Source organism: Myotis davidii, unplaced genomic scaffold, assembly GCF_000327345.1.
Source record: "Myotis davidii unplaced genomic scaffold, ASM32734v1 scaffold497, whole genome shotgun sequence".
Classification (NCBI taxonomy): domain Eukaryota; kingdom Metazoa; phylum Chordata; class Mammalia; order Chiroptera; family Vespertilionidae; genus Myotis; species Myotis davidii.
The window spans coordinates 2,516,611-2,530,644 of record NW_006288434.1 but is presented as its reverse complement, the minus strand read 5'-3'; the positions used below and the strand labels follow the sequence as shown (position 1 = coordinate 2,530,644).

At 37.8% G+C, this 14,034-nt stretch overlaps 1 protein-coding gene across 3 annotated transcripts in view; it reads right to left on the bottom strand.

Moving 5' to 3' along the window:
• The window catches only part of AZIN1 (antizyme inhibitor 1), a 41,383-nt gene that overhangs the window by 5,497 nt on the left and 21,852 nt on the right, over nt 1–14,034 (bottom strand). For all 3 annotated transcript variants that reach the window (NM_001291764.1, NM_001301800.1, XM_015561698.1), the window contains exons 3-9: nt 10,666–10,863; nt 8,719–8,892; nt 7,782–7,954; nt 5,390–5,524; nt 4,424–4,505; nt 4,021–4,095; nt 3,107–3,269 (exon numbers count right to left, since the gene is read on the bottom strand). In NM_001291764.1, coding sequence (NP_001278693.1) covers nt 3,107–3,269; nt 4,021–4,095; nt 4,424–4,505; nt 5,390–5,524; nt 7,782–7,954; nt 8,719–8,892; nt 10,666–10,767 — 904 coding nt within the window. In that variant the 5' untranslated portion in view covers nt 10,768–10,863. The remainder of the gene's footprint in view (nt 1–3,106; nt 3,270–4,020; nt 4,096–4,423; nt 4,506–5,389; nt 5,525–7,781; nt 7,955–8,718; nt 8,893–10,665; nt 10,864–14,034) is intronic.

Genomic DNA, 14,034 nt, shown 5'->3' with positions numbered 1-14,034 from the left:
GATGGGGGAACTGGGTGGAGGGGAGCTATGGGGGGGAAAAAGAGGAACAACTGTAATAATCTGAACAATAAATATTTAATTAAAAAAAAATAAACCTACAGCCTAGCTGGTGTGGCTCAGTGGTTGGGCATGAACCTGGAGGTCCCGGCTGGATTACAGGTCAGAGCACATGCCAGTGTTGTAGGCTAGAACCCAATAAGGGGTGTGAAGGAGGCAGCCGATCAATGATGTTTCTCTCTCATCAATATTTCTGTCTATCCCTCTTCCTTTCCTCTCTCTAAAAGTCAATGTTAAAAAAAAACAAACAAAAAACAACCCACAGATATATACTGACATAACCTTAAACAAAACTGTTAGTCTAAAAAAAAAAGGTATTACACTAAGGAAAATAACCAATGAACACATGAAAAAGTGCTCTACATCATTCATCACCAGGTAAATACAAATTAAAACTACAATGAGTTATCACCACCACACACTTACTGAATGGATAAGATAGGCAATGCAATGCAATGCAAAAAAAAAAAAAAAAAATTGCCCTAGCCAGTTTGGCCCAGCAAATAGAGCATCGGCCTGTGGACTGTGCCCATGCCCGGTTGCGGGCTCCATTCCTGGTGGGGGGTGTGATTCTCTCTCATCACTGATGTTTCTATCTCTCTCCCTCTCCCTTCCTCTCTGAAATCAATAAAAATATGTATTTTAAAAAATCAATAAAGGTGGGGAAACAAGCAGAACCTGCATATAATTTACACTGCCTGAGGGAGGGTAAAATAGTACCACCACATTGATATCTTTGAAAACATCTATTTATGACCGAATAACTCTATTCTTACTCATTTACCCAAGTATTAAGATTTGTACAAGAATGTTGTTTTATTCATAATAGCCCAAAACTGAAACTAAATATTCATTAGCAAGAGAATGTATAAACTGTATTCACAGTAGAATATTAGTAATAAACATGAAACAAAATGGTTCAATCAGATATATTATACTGAGCTTTCTTAAACAAAAGAATATATTCTATTATCAGTGGTTGTCAACCAGTAGTCTGCGGACCACTGGTGGTCTGTGCGGTCCAAAAGGTTGGCGACCACTGTGCTATATGATTCCATTTATATGAAGTAAAGGCAGTTCAAATTAATCTATGGCAGAAAAATAATCAGAACAGTGTTTGGCGAGGGAACATAACTGAGAAAAAAAAAATCTAAGATATGAAAATTATACTTTGAAAGGGATCACTATACGTCATTAACTCATCAAATAACATACTTAAGATTGTGCTCACTGTATGTCAAAAAAAAAAAACACCCCAAACCTAAACAGATACTGAGTCTAGTTCAGTTTGTCAAACTCGCAGCCCTCAACGAATATTGTTGTGGCTCAGCCAATATAACGGTATGTAAGAAACATTTTAATAAAAATTTCATAACCTAATTTTTACAATATCCTGTTATGCATAATTATTAATAAAGAACTACATTTGCTAATGACCGGCTACTATAATCGTGTTGCATTCATTTCCCTTATGTGCCTTACGTGCAGGCGCACCATTTCTCTCCACTAATACTAGCAGCTAATATTTTAGCAGCTGACTGCCACATCGTCATTAGTCTTGTACTGACTTCTTTGCTGTGTGCAACAGAAAATACTTTGCTTTTGGAGAACAAGAAAAATAGGTTTACTTATGTCTATGAATTTGTGCAGATATTCAGTGTCTGGTAAGTTAATGTTCATTCTTATTAAAATGTTCTATTATTTTATGTTAACAATGACATTGATTTCAGCCCTTTGTATTCAGCATGTCTCAATCGAAATAAACCTACATTTCTATGAAAATGGAAGCTTTTTTTTTTTTTGCGGCCCACATAAACTTAAACCTTGTTGATTTGGCTTGTGCTAGCCTTTGAGTTTGACATGCTTGGTCTAGTTAATGGCTTGCTGTTGTGCAGTGGTATGGATTGGCTATTCTGGAAACTCCTTCTGTGTGTTCTAGGCTTAACCCCTTCCCCAACAATTTTTTTGTTAAAAACGTTTCTTTTTCAGACTAATTTTTTTATTTTGGTTCTATATAGTATTTTTGATGCTGGTTATGAAAACAGTTTGTAACTCGTCTTCCTATAAACCATATTTTTTTACCATATTTTCTTAGTATACTCGTCGACGACTGAAAAAGAACATTTTGTGAAAACGAGTATACACGTTTCTGCCGGGGAAGGGGTTAAGCAAGTGAGAGAGGAATAACGGGAGTGAGGTTTCTTGTTGGGAAGGGAGTTACAACAGGGAGAGGGAGAAACCAAATGTGCCCTGTGGTGTATCACACAGCTCTTGATACACAAATATGTTTATTAAGAACTCAAAGGTAAAAAATAGACTACCTCACTTTTGCTTATTTACAGGAAAAAAACTACGGGAAGAAATAAGTCTCCTTAATGTAGAACAGTACCTTCCTACCCATTTTTTAAAAAGTGATACTTTTAGCCCTAGCCAGTTTGGCTCAGTGGATAGGGTGTCAGCCTGTGGACTGAAGGGTCCCAGGTTCGATTCTGGTCAAGGGCACATGCCTGGGTTGCAGGCTTGATCCCCAGTGGGGGGCATGCAGGAGGCAGCTGATCAATGATTCTCTCTCATCATGGATGTTTCGCTTTCCCTCTCCCTTCCTCTCTGAAATCAATAAGTATTTTTTTTTAAATAGTGAATTTTGAAAATAACTAAATGATACCTTTAGACTGTCTAGATTAAAAGGACTCTGTTGGCCTTTGTTATGTAAGCAAGTATGAGGCAGATTCTCCTTGTGACTCATGTGACTAAAAAAAAAACCAAAACCCATAATAAAACACTGCTTCTTAACAAGGGATGAGAATCATCTGGGGGAAGTGTACCTAAAACACGCCTAGCTCAACATCAGCACATGAGAGTTGCATTCAGGACGTCTGATGGACAATTTGAAAAGTTCCCAAACTGCCTATAGCTGGCTGAAGACCACCCACCTATATAATCCATAAAATGTCATACAATATAATTACACTATAGTATCTGATAAATTCATCTTCAAAATAACTGGAATTAACTACTAACAGAAGAAACTATAAACTTTGTAACTTACCTCCAGAGGAAAATTTATCACTTTCAACAACTTTCTTTGCAATGATATTAACTGCAAGTGTAAATGCAGAAGACACGTAATAGCTTCCAGGTTCTGAAATGATCTTAATGCCAGATCCTTCAGGAAAGTAGACATCCAACAAAGGGCTGATAACATGATTCACCTATGGATTTTAAATCCCACATTATGGTTTCAATGTTGGATTAGACAATTCAAATTAAGCTACGTTCCTGTCTAGCAACAGGGATCAAAATTTCATATCGATTTTTAGGTATTATAGAATGTGGAGGAGGGCAGAGCATGAAATTAAGGAGTGACGTACACATGGATAAAATAGCTTAAGTTATCCACGTTGTGAATTTGTACCATTAAGTAGTCTGTAAGAGCACAACAGAATAGAAACTTTTCTGTGATAAAGTTATCATGATACAGAGGTAAAAAAAATTTATTAAACTTATCATAGTTAGCTAGATCTTCTCATTGCCTGCTCATTTTCTTAGAATCAAATTTTAAACAGGCTTGCTGTAACCGGTTTGGCTCAGTGGATAGAGTGTCAGCCTGCGGACTGAGGGGTCCCGGGTTTGATTCCGGTCAAGGGCATGTGCCTTGGTTGCGGGCACATGCCCAGTCAGGTTCGATTCCGGTCAAGGGCATGTACCTAGGTTGCGGGCACATCCCCGGTGGGGGATGTGCAGGAGGCAGCTGATCGATGTTTCTCTCTCTCATCGATGTTTCTAACTCTCTATCCCTCTCCCTTCCTCTCTGTGGAAAAATCAATAAAATATATTAAAAAAAAAAAGATATTACAGGCTTTTAGTTCCTGCCACTGTAAAAACCCTAGGCTACTTACTCATCTACCACCTAAGTAGCAAAGAATGAGAGATTATTCCAGTATGTCCACCAACTGAGTTTACCTCTTCCAATTGAAATTCAGTTCCTGTGAAGCCTCCTCCAATGTCTAAGATGTTCATTGTGAAGCCAAATTCTCCCTAGAGATGAAAAATAGGGACATTTTGAAAAACCCCTCCCAGGTTGATAAATGTCTGTTCTGACATTTAATACAGCAAGTTTTTTGGTTCCTAACAGAAGCAAATTAAATGTTATATATGTTAGCTTCCTGATGTTGTCTGTACTGTCTTGCAGACAAGTAAATCACTAATTCTTTCACCCACTTTAAAAATGAACTGTATGGAACTCTGCTTATAATGTAAAAAAATAAGTATGGTGTGTGTCATAAGTATAATGAGAGAACTTCAGGGATAAAAGTGTTTTTCTAACAACCTGATAAAAATATCAAAATTTAAGGAAAAAACTTACAGCCATGTCAAACACACATCGAGCATCAGACAGAGCATGTACGTATACTTGAGATTCTTTGCAAGCACTTGAAACATGAAATCTGAAAGAAATAAAGCAATAAATTTAAAGCAGCAGCAAATTTTAGAGGTCCTTCCTGTAATTCCTTTCAATTCTCATTCACCATATTGACACAATTAAGTATTTACCTTAACTTTACCAAATAGTTAAAGTATTAAAAGCCCTAACCTCTAATTATCAAGTTACAATACTTAACAATGAGTTATCAGTCATGATTCATGGCTATCAGATTGGGGAAGGGAAGATTTCTGCAGGTATGGTAGAGTAACAAGTTCCACCAATAAAACTGGGCCACAAAAACCATTAATATGAATGTGTGATTTTATCTGACAAAATATAAAAACATGTCTATTGTGAAATACAAATGAACGTTAATTCAGCTGAATATTACTGACATCTGAACTTGTCAATATTACATAAGTGACAGATTTAGAAGAGAATACTTAAATTTAATTGAAGTATGATTTTGTACTGATTGTGGCAGTGATTACATAAATCTGTTAAAATTCATAGTTTACCCTCAAAAAGTTATTTCCCCTCTATGCTAACTTAAAAAATAAAACTGAGTTGAAATGTGAAAACTCTTAAATGTCAACATTGTCACCTAAAGTAGCGATTAACACCAACGATTCTTTATTCATCTTTATGAACAATTTAAAAAGCAAGATCCTGTACTATAATGGGACTAGCAATGGAATGGCAACTCAGAAAATTGGATGGGAGATAGAAGCACAAAATAGTATAAAGGATTAAGCATATCTCTGTTTGCTATCATTTGGGTCTTAGATTATATATATATAATTATACAAAACTGGAAGTTGAATCTATGAGTTCATACAAAGTCTTAAAGCAATAATCTTAAAACAAAGATTATCACCATAAAATGATTTTAAAACAAATACTCACTTAACCCCAATAATTTGGACATCAAGTTCCTTAGCACATTCCAAGATATGCCTACAGTTCTTCAGGGTAGCGCCAAACTTCATGTTACCCTCTTCATCTCCAGTATTATCTTCTGTTGCAATATGTAGTAAGACCCTAAGAGAAGGGGAAGATGATTGGGGCAGAGTTGGTTTACATCATCATCAGCACATGTGAAGCCTGAAGATTGTAGAAATTTTCATTATGTTGCCAGTGTTCCCAAATCCAGCGACGGATGAATCAAGTGAACCTAACGAAAAACAATCCTGTATAGAGAAAAAACTAGCAATTAGGGCCTAAAGCATGAAGCTTAAAAGGATGGAATTTGGAAATAGGAAGTTAAGATTCTGTTGTAGCAGCAAGGGTAGGTAAGGCTCTGAAATGAAAGACATTACTTTCAAATGAAGTCCATCAGTCCATAAATCCACCTGGAAAGACTAAATTGAATAGCAATGCCATCATTTTTTTTAGTAAAAATATTAGGGCTTCAAATGTTTCAAATTTGTAAATTATTCTAGCCACTAACTTTCCACCCACTTATTCTAAACATTCCTCCTATTAACCTCTTGTATCTAACAAAAAATTTGGGAAGCTTTCAGTTATTTTATTTATATAAAAGCTTTTTAGACTACTGACTTAAATTTACTCGGTATTTCCTTTCAAACCATGACAATCTAGACAAAATGATGAGATCTTCAAATGATTACAAAACCACTAAAACTGCAAATACACAAATACTGTTTTTCCAAGGAAGTTTTGGTGAATGACTGATGATGAGTGGGCAAGTCTGATAAAAACTAAATTATTCTATGGGTAGAATAAATTCTAGCAAAAATGTGCCATTCAGTTTACAATTTAACACAGTAAACATTCCATCCAAATTAAGGCTTATCTTTAGAAGATCATGGAACAGAAATTTTTAGAGACAGTTCTCTAGAAAATTTCCTTTAAAAGCCCAAAGGTTTTTAGGGCATCAATCCTATCAGGATACCTTTCTCAGAATAACATTAACATCACTTAAGAAAATTATAAATATACAAAAAAAAATATGGATGATACACATTTCCAGGAACATATAACTCATTCAAAGTAAGCAAACATGCCCAGCTCACATGGCTCTGGTTGAGCATTGACCTCTGAACCAGGAGGCCATAGTTCGAGTTACCGTCAGGGCACATGCCTGGGTTGTGCGGGTGCAGAAGGCAGCCGACAAGATATTCTCTTGCATCACTGATATTTCTATCTCTCTCTCCCTCTCCCTTCCTCTCTGAAAGCAAAGCAAGTAATTTTGTGCTAATACAATATACTTTTAGTATATACTGAATCCCTCTTGAGATTATTTTTGCCTTAAAACTTTTTGTTTTAAAAAATATATATATATATCTTTATTGATTTCAGAGAGGAATGGAGAGGGAGGGAGAGAGAAAAACATCAATGATGAGAATCATTGATTGGCTGCCTCCTGCAAGCTCCCCATTGGGGATGGAGCCTGCAACCACGGCATGTGCCCTTGGCCGGAATCGAACCTGGGATCCTTCAGTCCACAGGCTGACGCTCTATCCACTGAGCCAAACCAGCTAGGGCAAAACGTTTTGCTTTTGAAAAGTAAATTTTTTAATTTATAAAAGAATCTTCGCCCTGGCCGGTTTGGCTCAGTGGATAGAGCGTCGGCCTGTGGACTGAAGGGTCCCAGGTTTGATTCCAGTCAAGGGCATTATATATATATATATATATATATATATATCACACTTCCTGTTCAAATAGAAGTGTCGACTTTAAAGAAATCCCTCAAATCACTAAGGACAACCATTCAAGAGCTACAGCCAAGAGCAGAATATATCCTTAGCTAAACAGGGAAAAAAGCTGACCAAAATGCATCTTGTTCCTAACATGACATATGTTAAGGTTAAAATGGTTATAAAAATATACCTGTGGCCCTAATTTTTATCCCACCAACCACATCTTCCTTAAGTTGAAGATTATAAATTCATGCCCTAAACTGTCCTTATCTTATCCTAACTCCACCTGAAGGGATAGAAATAGCCAATAAAACACTAGCAATGGAATGGCAACTCAGAAAATTGGATGGGAGATAGAAGGACAAAATAGTATAAAGGATAAAGCATATTTAGTTTTGCCCTACACTAAGACGGTAAAAAAAAAAATTATATGTATATATATTTAATATACAAAACTGGAAGTTGAAGCTATGAGTTCATAGATTCTATATTTTCTATACAGAAATTTTAAATAAGTTAAAGTAATTATAATACACCCCACTGCTCTACATAACTGCCTCCTTTTCCCAGGATAAGACAAACCCAAACCCTAAGCAATGAAGATATTCTACCCAGGTACTAAGTTTTACACTTACTTGGCATTTGGATGGTTACGTGCAATTTTCTTCAGTTCGACTTCACTGTCACATGTCATAATGTTCACTCCAACTTTTGCTGCATACTTTATCTGAGACACTTGCTTGCAAGGACTTATGTAAATGATGTTTTCTGGAGACACACCCAATTCTTGCACTAAAGCCATTTCGGTCTATAAAAATAGATTTTAAATAGTGTCATCTAAAAGGCAAATTTCCCATTACTTTTCACTCAATTACTACCTTATATTTTTATTTAGTTTTTGTTAAATTCAAGTTACATGAGGTTAAATTAGTATTACACAATGCCATAGTATATATTCTGGTAATGCTTACTATACTACCCTGTGTTAAAACCTTTTAAAAGGTATAATTACCACCAGAGAAATTTCTTAATTTAGAATATTACTTGTCATCAGAAGTTACTTGGTCTAGCTAGGTCTAGCCTAAGAATAAGGAATAGCCCTAGCTGGTTTGGCTCAGTGGATACAGAGCGTCGGCCTGTGGACTAAAGGAACCTGGGTTCAATTCCGGTCAAGGGCATATGCCCGAGTTGCAGGCTAGATCCTAGTAGAGGATGTGCAGGAGGCAGCCAATCAATGATTATCTCTCATCAGTACGTTTCTATCTCTCTCTACCTTTCTGAAATCAATAAAAATATGAGAGAGAGAGAGAATATGAATGAGGGAGGAAAAGTGTCAAAGATAAAGAAAACTTTTAAAAGTCTCATCTCATGGAAACTTTCATTGATAGCACACTTAAAAAGTTGATCAATTCCACTATTCGGCTTCAAATTTAAGTAAGAGTTTTTAAAAAAACTTATCCAAAAGTCAAATTTCCTTAAAGTTTTTCTCCAACTGTTGTGGGTAACCAAAAGTTAGAAAATTAATTTTTAAGTGTTGTAGTTTAATGGCAAAATAATGAAAAAAATACTTACTTTACTGGAACAAGCAAATCCAGTTCCAAGAGCCGCCAAAATCTCAAGTACAGCTGGAGTAGAGTTGCACTTTACCGTGTAGAATGGCTTGATCTGAGCCACTACGTTCTGCCACTGACTGTGTTTCTTCACAATCTTTCCAAGATCTCCCACAAAAAATGCATTCTTCCCTGTCTATTATGTTCATGAAAAAAAGAGAAACAGTCACAACTACTGAAAATAGAGTACCACTGAGTAGGAAAGAACTCCCTTTTTCCTCCACAAATGAGCAAAACATGTATTATTTATACACTACATTTAAGGCTTGTGAAGAATTAAGCTAGACTGAACAAAGGAGAATCTAAACATATTCTTTTTTTTTTAATCTGACTTTTTGTTTTGCTATATTGTGGCATATAAAATATTCTGTACTTTGATTTAAAAATGTTATAATGACTTTCTATTTCAGAATTGCCTCAATTTTACTTTTTAGGAGTAGAGGGGATGGAGATTACCTATTTCCTTCCATACTACTGTTTAAAAAGCAAAATTAAATTTAAAATTCCAGAAGTATACTAAATATCAGATAAACCAAAGTAAAAATATCCTTCCTTCAAAAGAAAAGTGATTTTATTAGGGATTCGGGGAAGATCTGTAATGATCTTAAAGCTGTGCCTACTCCTAGAGTGGAGAGATGATTGTACCTGTCAGCCAGAAAATGTTGGTTGGCAGATAAAATAATCTTATCTAGAATATACAACATCCACATATTGCTTTGAAAGCCATGAAACCATTACTACTGCTTTCTATTTTTTAAACATAGTTTTGAAAAACATATATACTACTGAAACATACCAGGAAATAGACATGACTGGAAATTATGGGCTATGAGTGGCAGATATGGGACAGTTGTACTGAAATTATCCCATCCTTACAAGAAATGCCATTTCTAATGTTCTAAAGACAGATATTTTATTTTTACTTTAACATGGGAAAAAAAGCAATTTTAAGTACCAGCAAGAGAAACAAGATATTCAGTTGTAAACCAACCTTCAGCCATACAATTAAATAAAATCATTAAGAGAGCACAGCTATTTACTAAATGTGGGATATTTGAGACTGTAAACAAGAATGGATGAAAAGAGAATGTCAAAGATCATGAGAGATTAACTGAAGAGTGACTTCGCTATAGAATAGATTGAATAGTATGACAAAGTGTGGCTCTCCCCTCCCACCCCCCATGAATTTTCATGGCAGGATAAGACAGAAATAAAGGAACTTTGCTGGGGTGTAGGAAGGTGAGCACATCTATAAAAGTTAAGAGATTAGTTTTTGGTTTTATTTTTCTCTATTTACCTACCCCTAGAAGAACAAGTTTTTTTCATCCTATTACTAAACACTAGTAACATGAAAACAATTCAACAAATTTGGGGAATATGGGAAATTAGCTCCAATAAAAAAGCAAATTCTATCAGTAAGATGATAAACAAAAATAATTCTACCAATAAGTACAAAATAAAAATAAATGATCTTAGTCAGGAATATGATTTTGTAGAAGCTGACACTAGGGGCAGTAGAGTGTAAGCATTCAATGTAAATTATCAATTCTCAGTCCACATACACAAGATTATCTGGAATAACTGTGAAGACCTAGCCCTGGTCAGTGAGGTTAGTGAGGTTCAGTGGTTATGGCTTGGGCCCTCAGCACCGCATGATGGAGGATTCAATTCTCAGTCAAGGGCACAGCAGGGAAAGGGCTATCAGGGAGCATGTTTTTTTAAAAATGTGGGCTGGAAAGAAAACCTTATCCCTGCTCAAGGAGAACGGGGAGTGTTAAGGCAACCTATAAAAAAGACAACCTGGAAAAGTTAACATCTGAACAGGTACTTTATTAGATTAACATCTTGGAAATAAAGCATTGGTATTGTAGGATTCAGAAATTTGAGAAATGTAAGACAGCGCACTTACCAGGGTATGTTCATTAACATAGTTATCAATAACATCTCCAAGGTTTGTTCCTTCATCCAACAGGCTAACGAAGTAGTTTGCATCGTCAATAAATCCTTTCATCTCAGCCGTATTCCACAAAGCCGAAAGTCATAAACCAGGAAAAACAAGAGACGGGCCACCAATCCTTATGTCTGGGTCCTTAGAATATGCAACAAACTGCAAAACATAAGTTATTTAAAAATTTGTATTATTTCAGTAGTTACCTTAGTGTATGAGTTGTCAACGAATGTGTGCTAAATGCCAAATTTAATGAGGACTCTGTATGATAACTCAACACTTTCAGAAACACTTTGTGCCATTTTAAAGTATTTTATATATTTTTATAAAAAGCTCAATATGATGTGACTTAGAGAAAATAATCCACACATATGCACAATTTATTACAAGTCAATATGGTCACCTTATTTACATAAAGTTGCAGACCCAGTCTGTATTAATCATCATCTTGTTTTGTAGTTCTTCCATAACACAATTTACTAATTTTAAGTAAAGAAAGCTTGTGAATTAGTGAATTAAGTATCTACAGCCAAGAGATTAAAATACTGAGTTTCAATATATTGCCAGGCAGATAACGTAGCATGCTACCAGGTAACTCAAATAGATGTTTTCTAAATAAAATGTTAAGAGTAGATGAAAGTTAAGTAATATGTCAGTGGAAGTGGAGGGTGACCTAGGAGGAAATTTGTTACAGACTGTATAGGTCAGGTTAGCAATATATGTCTCTTATGAGGTGAGCTGATTAACTAGAAGTCAGAAGACCTGGTCCTGGCCCTGTCATTTAATAGTTTTGCAATCCTAGGTCATTTTCTCTAAATTTTAGTTAATGATCTTTACTTCCTCAAAAGGTTGTAGTTAGAGCTAAAATTAAGTTGACAATTGCCAGAAACACAAAAATGGCATCGTAATTCAAAACCAGGTATAACTTCAGTTCACTGTCCATCCTAAACCATTCCCTGAGAACTGATTTTTAAAAAGGCATTGGAGCCCTGGCTGGGTGGCTCAGTTGTTTGGAGCATTGTCCTGTACACCAAAAGTATACAAAATGTCTAACAATGAGTACAAAATAAAATAAACCATCTTAAGTAGTGGTGAATATGATTCTATAGAAGTTGACACTAGGGGCAGTAGAGTGTAAGCATTCAATATAAATTGATTTCTGGTCATGGCACATACTTAGATTGCAGGTTGGATCCCAGTCAGGGCACACATGGAAGGGTTCTCTCACATTAATGTTTCTGCCCTCTTCCCCACTTTCTAAAATCATTAAGATATCCTCAGCTGAAGATTTAAAATATATTTATCGCCCAGCTGGTGTGGCTCAATAGTTGAGCATCAACCCATATATGAACCAGGAGGTCATGGTTCAATTCCCAGTCAGTGCACATGCATGGGTTGTGGGCTCGATCCCCAATGTGGGGGCATGTGGGAGGCAGCCGATGAATGATTCTCTCTCATCATTGATGTTTCTATCTCTATCTCCCCCTTTCTTCCTCTCTGAAATCAATAAAAATATATACCTTAAAAAAAAAAAAAAGGCATCACACTAAATCCCATCCCTCTCCAAAGAGCTCTTTCCACTACCCCAGACCTCCATTCTCCTTGGGGCAGCATATACTGACATAAACATTTATCTTTTAAGCTGAATTCACTAGTCCTTAGGTTACTTTAGGCAAGGATTTGTTTTTTGTGTTTTTGTTTTTAATAAATCTTTATTGTTCAGATTATTACAGTTGTTCCCCTTTTTTCCCTCCATAGCTCCCCTCCACCCAGTTCCCACCCCACCCTCTGTCCTTACCCCCCCCCCCCCTCTGCCCTTTCCCCCCCCCCCCATGTCCTCATCCATAGGTGTACGCTTTTTGTCACTGGGTCAAAGGTCACACATGGAAAATTTGGCTATTTCCATCCGCAACGTGTCCCTGTGCTTGGAAAGGTCTCTCACGACTTGTTCACGCTCTACTCAGAAAGGTTGTGGAGCCACATAACGGCTTTTTAAAGTAATGTATTCTTATGTTTAAAATGAGGATTTCGCTACCAAAACTGAGGAGAAAGCAACACTACAGCTGCTCTCGCCCCTTGGGTGATAGTTGTGCGTGGGGCTGCGAGCTGGTTCCCAGGCTGTCAACGAAGCCGTCTGGGCGGCTTGCACAGTTCTTCCGGCTTCCCATGGGCCGTTGCAGCCTTGCAGGGGCCGTCACAGCCTCACGCAGCCTCACAGGGGGCACTGCATTCCACGTTGGAGGTGAAGGTGCGAGACAGAAGCTTCTCTCACTGGAGGTGAAGGTGCAAGACAGAAGCTTCTCTCGCTGTCTCTCCTGCTGCTCCCTTGCGTATCTCCGATGCTCGAAGTTTCTGAGAGCAGTCTGCAGGTGCTGGACATCATACTTTAACTGGTCAACATGAAGTTTGGCATTCTGTCTTTTGTTGGGAGGCTCCTTGCTGGACAAATCTCCAGGCGTTCCAGCTGGCTGAATATCTGGTATGCTTGCTTGGATTTCGTTTTCTACTAATTGCACAGACTGCTTGTCTGCCATCTCCCAGCGTCCCATGTGAGACTGGATCTGGTGGACCTGCTTGTGCGTTTGCTGGTACAGTGGTTCCATGTCACCGGCCCAGCCGGATCCGGCTCCAGCTTCCTCCAAACCTGAGTCTGCTTCTTGAGTGTGTCCCTTATGGATGCGAGGAGTTGAAATCTGCAGTTTGTTGCAGTTCCCTCCCCACCACCCTCTGCCCTTACCCCCCCCCTACTGTCCTCATCCATAGGTGTACGCTTTTTGTTGCTGGGTCAAAGGTCATACACATGGAAAATGTAGCTATTTCCATCCGCAACGTGTCCCTGTGCTTGGAAAGGTCTCTCACGACTTGTTCACGCTCTACTCAGAAAGGTTGTGGAGCCACATAACGGCTTTTTAAAGTAATGTATTCTTATGTTTAAAATGAGGATTTCGCTACCAAAACTGAGGAGAAAGCAACACTACAGCTGCTCTCGCCCCTTGGGTGATAGTTGTGCGTGGGGCTGCGAGCTGGTTCCCAGGCTGTCAACGAAGCCGTCTGGGCGGCTTGCACAGTTCTTCCGGCTTCCCATGGGCCTCTGGGACCTCAGAATCCCGCCCCAAACAAGCTTAGTGGATTCGAGAGCTTGTATCCCCCTCCAATTGAAAAAAACCGCGCATCCAGTTGCAGCCCGCCTGGCGTGCGCCTCCGTACCTCTGTTTTTGGCGCCTCTGTAGCTCCTACTCAGTCTCTGCGCTTCTTTCTTTCCTTCCAGTTGTAGAACTTCCACCGGGCCAACTTCCCCATGGTTCTGAATGGGGGTTGTTTGTCTTATAG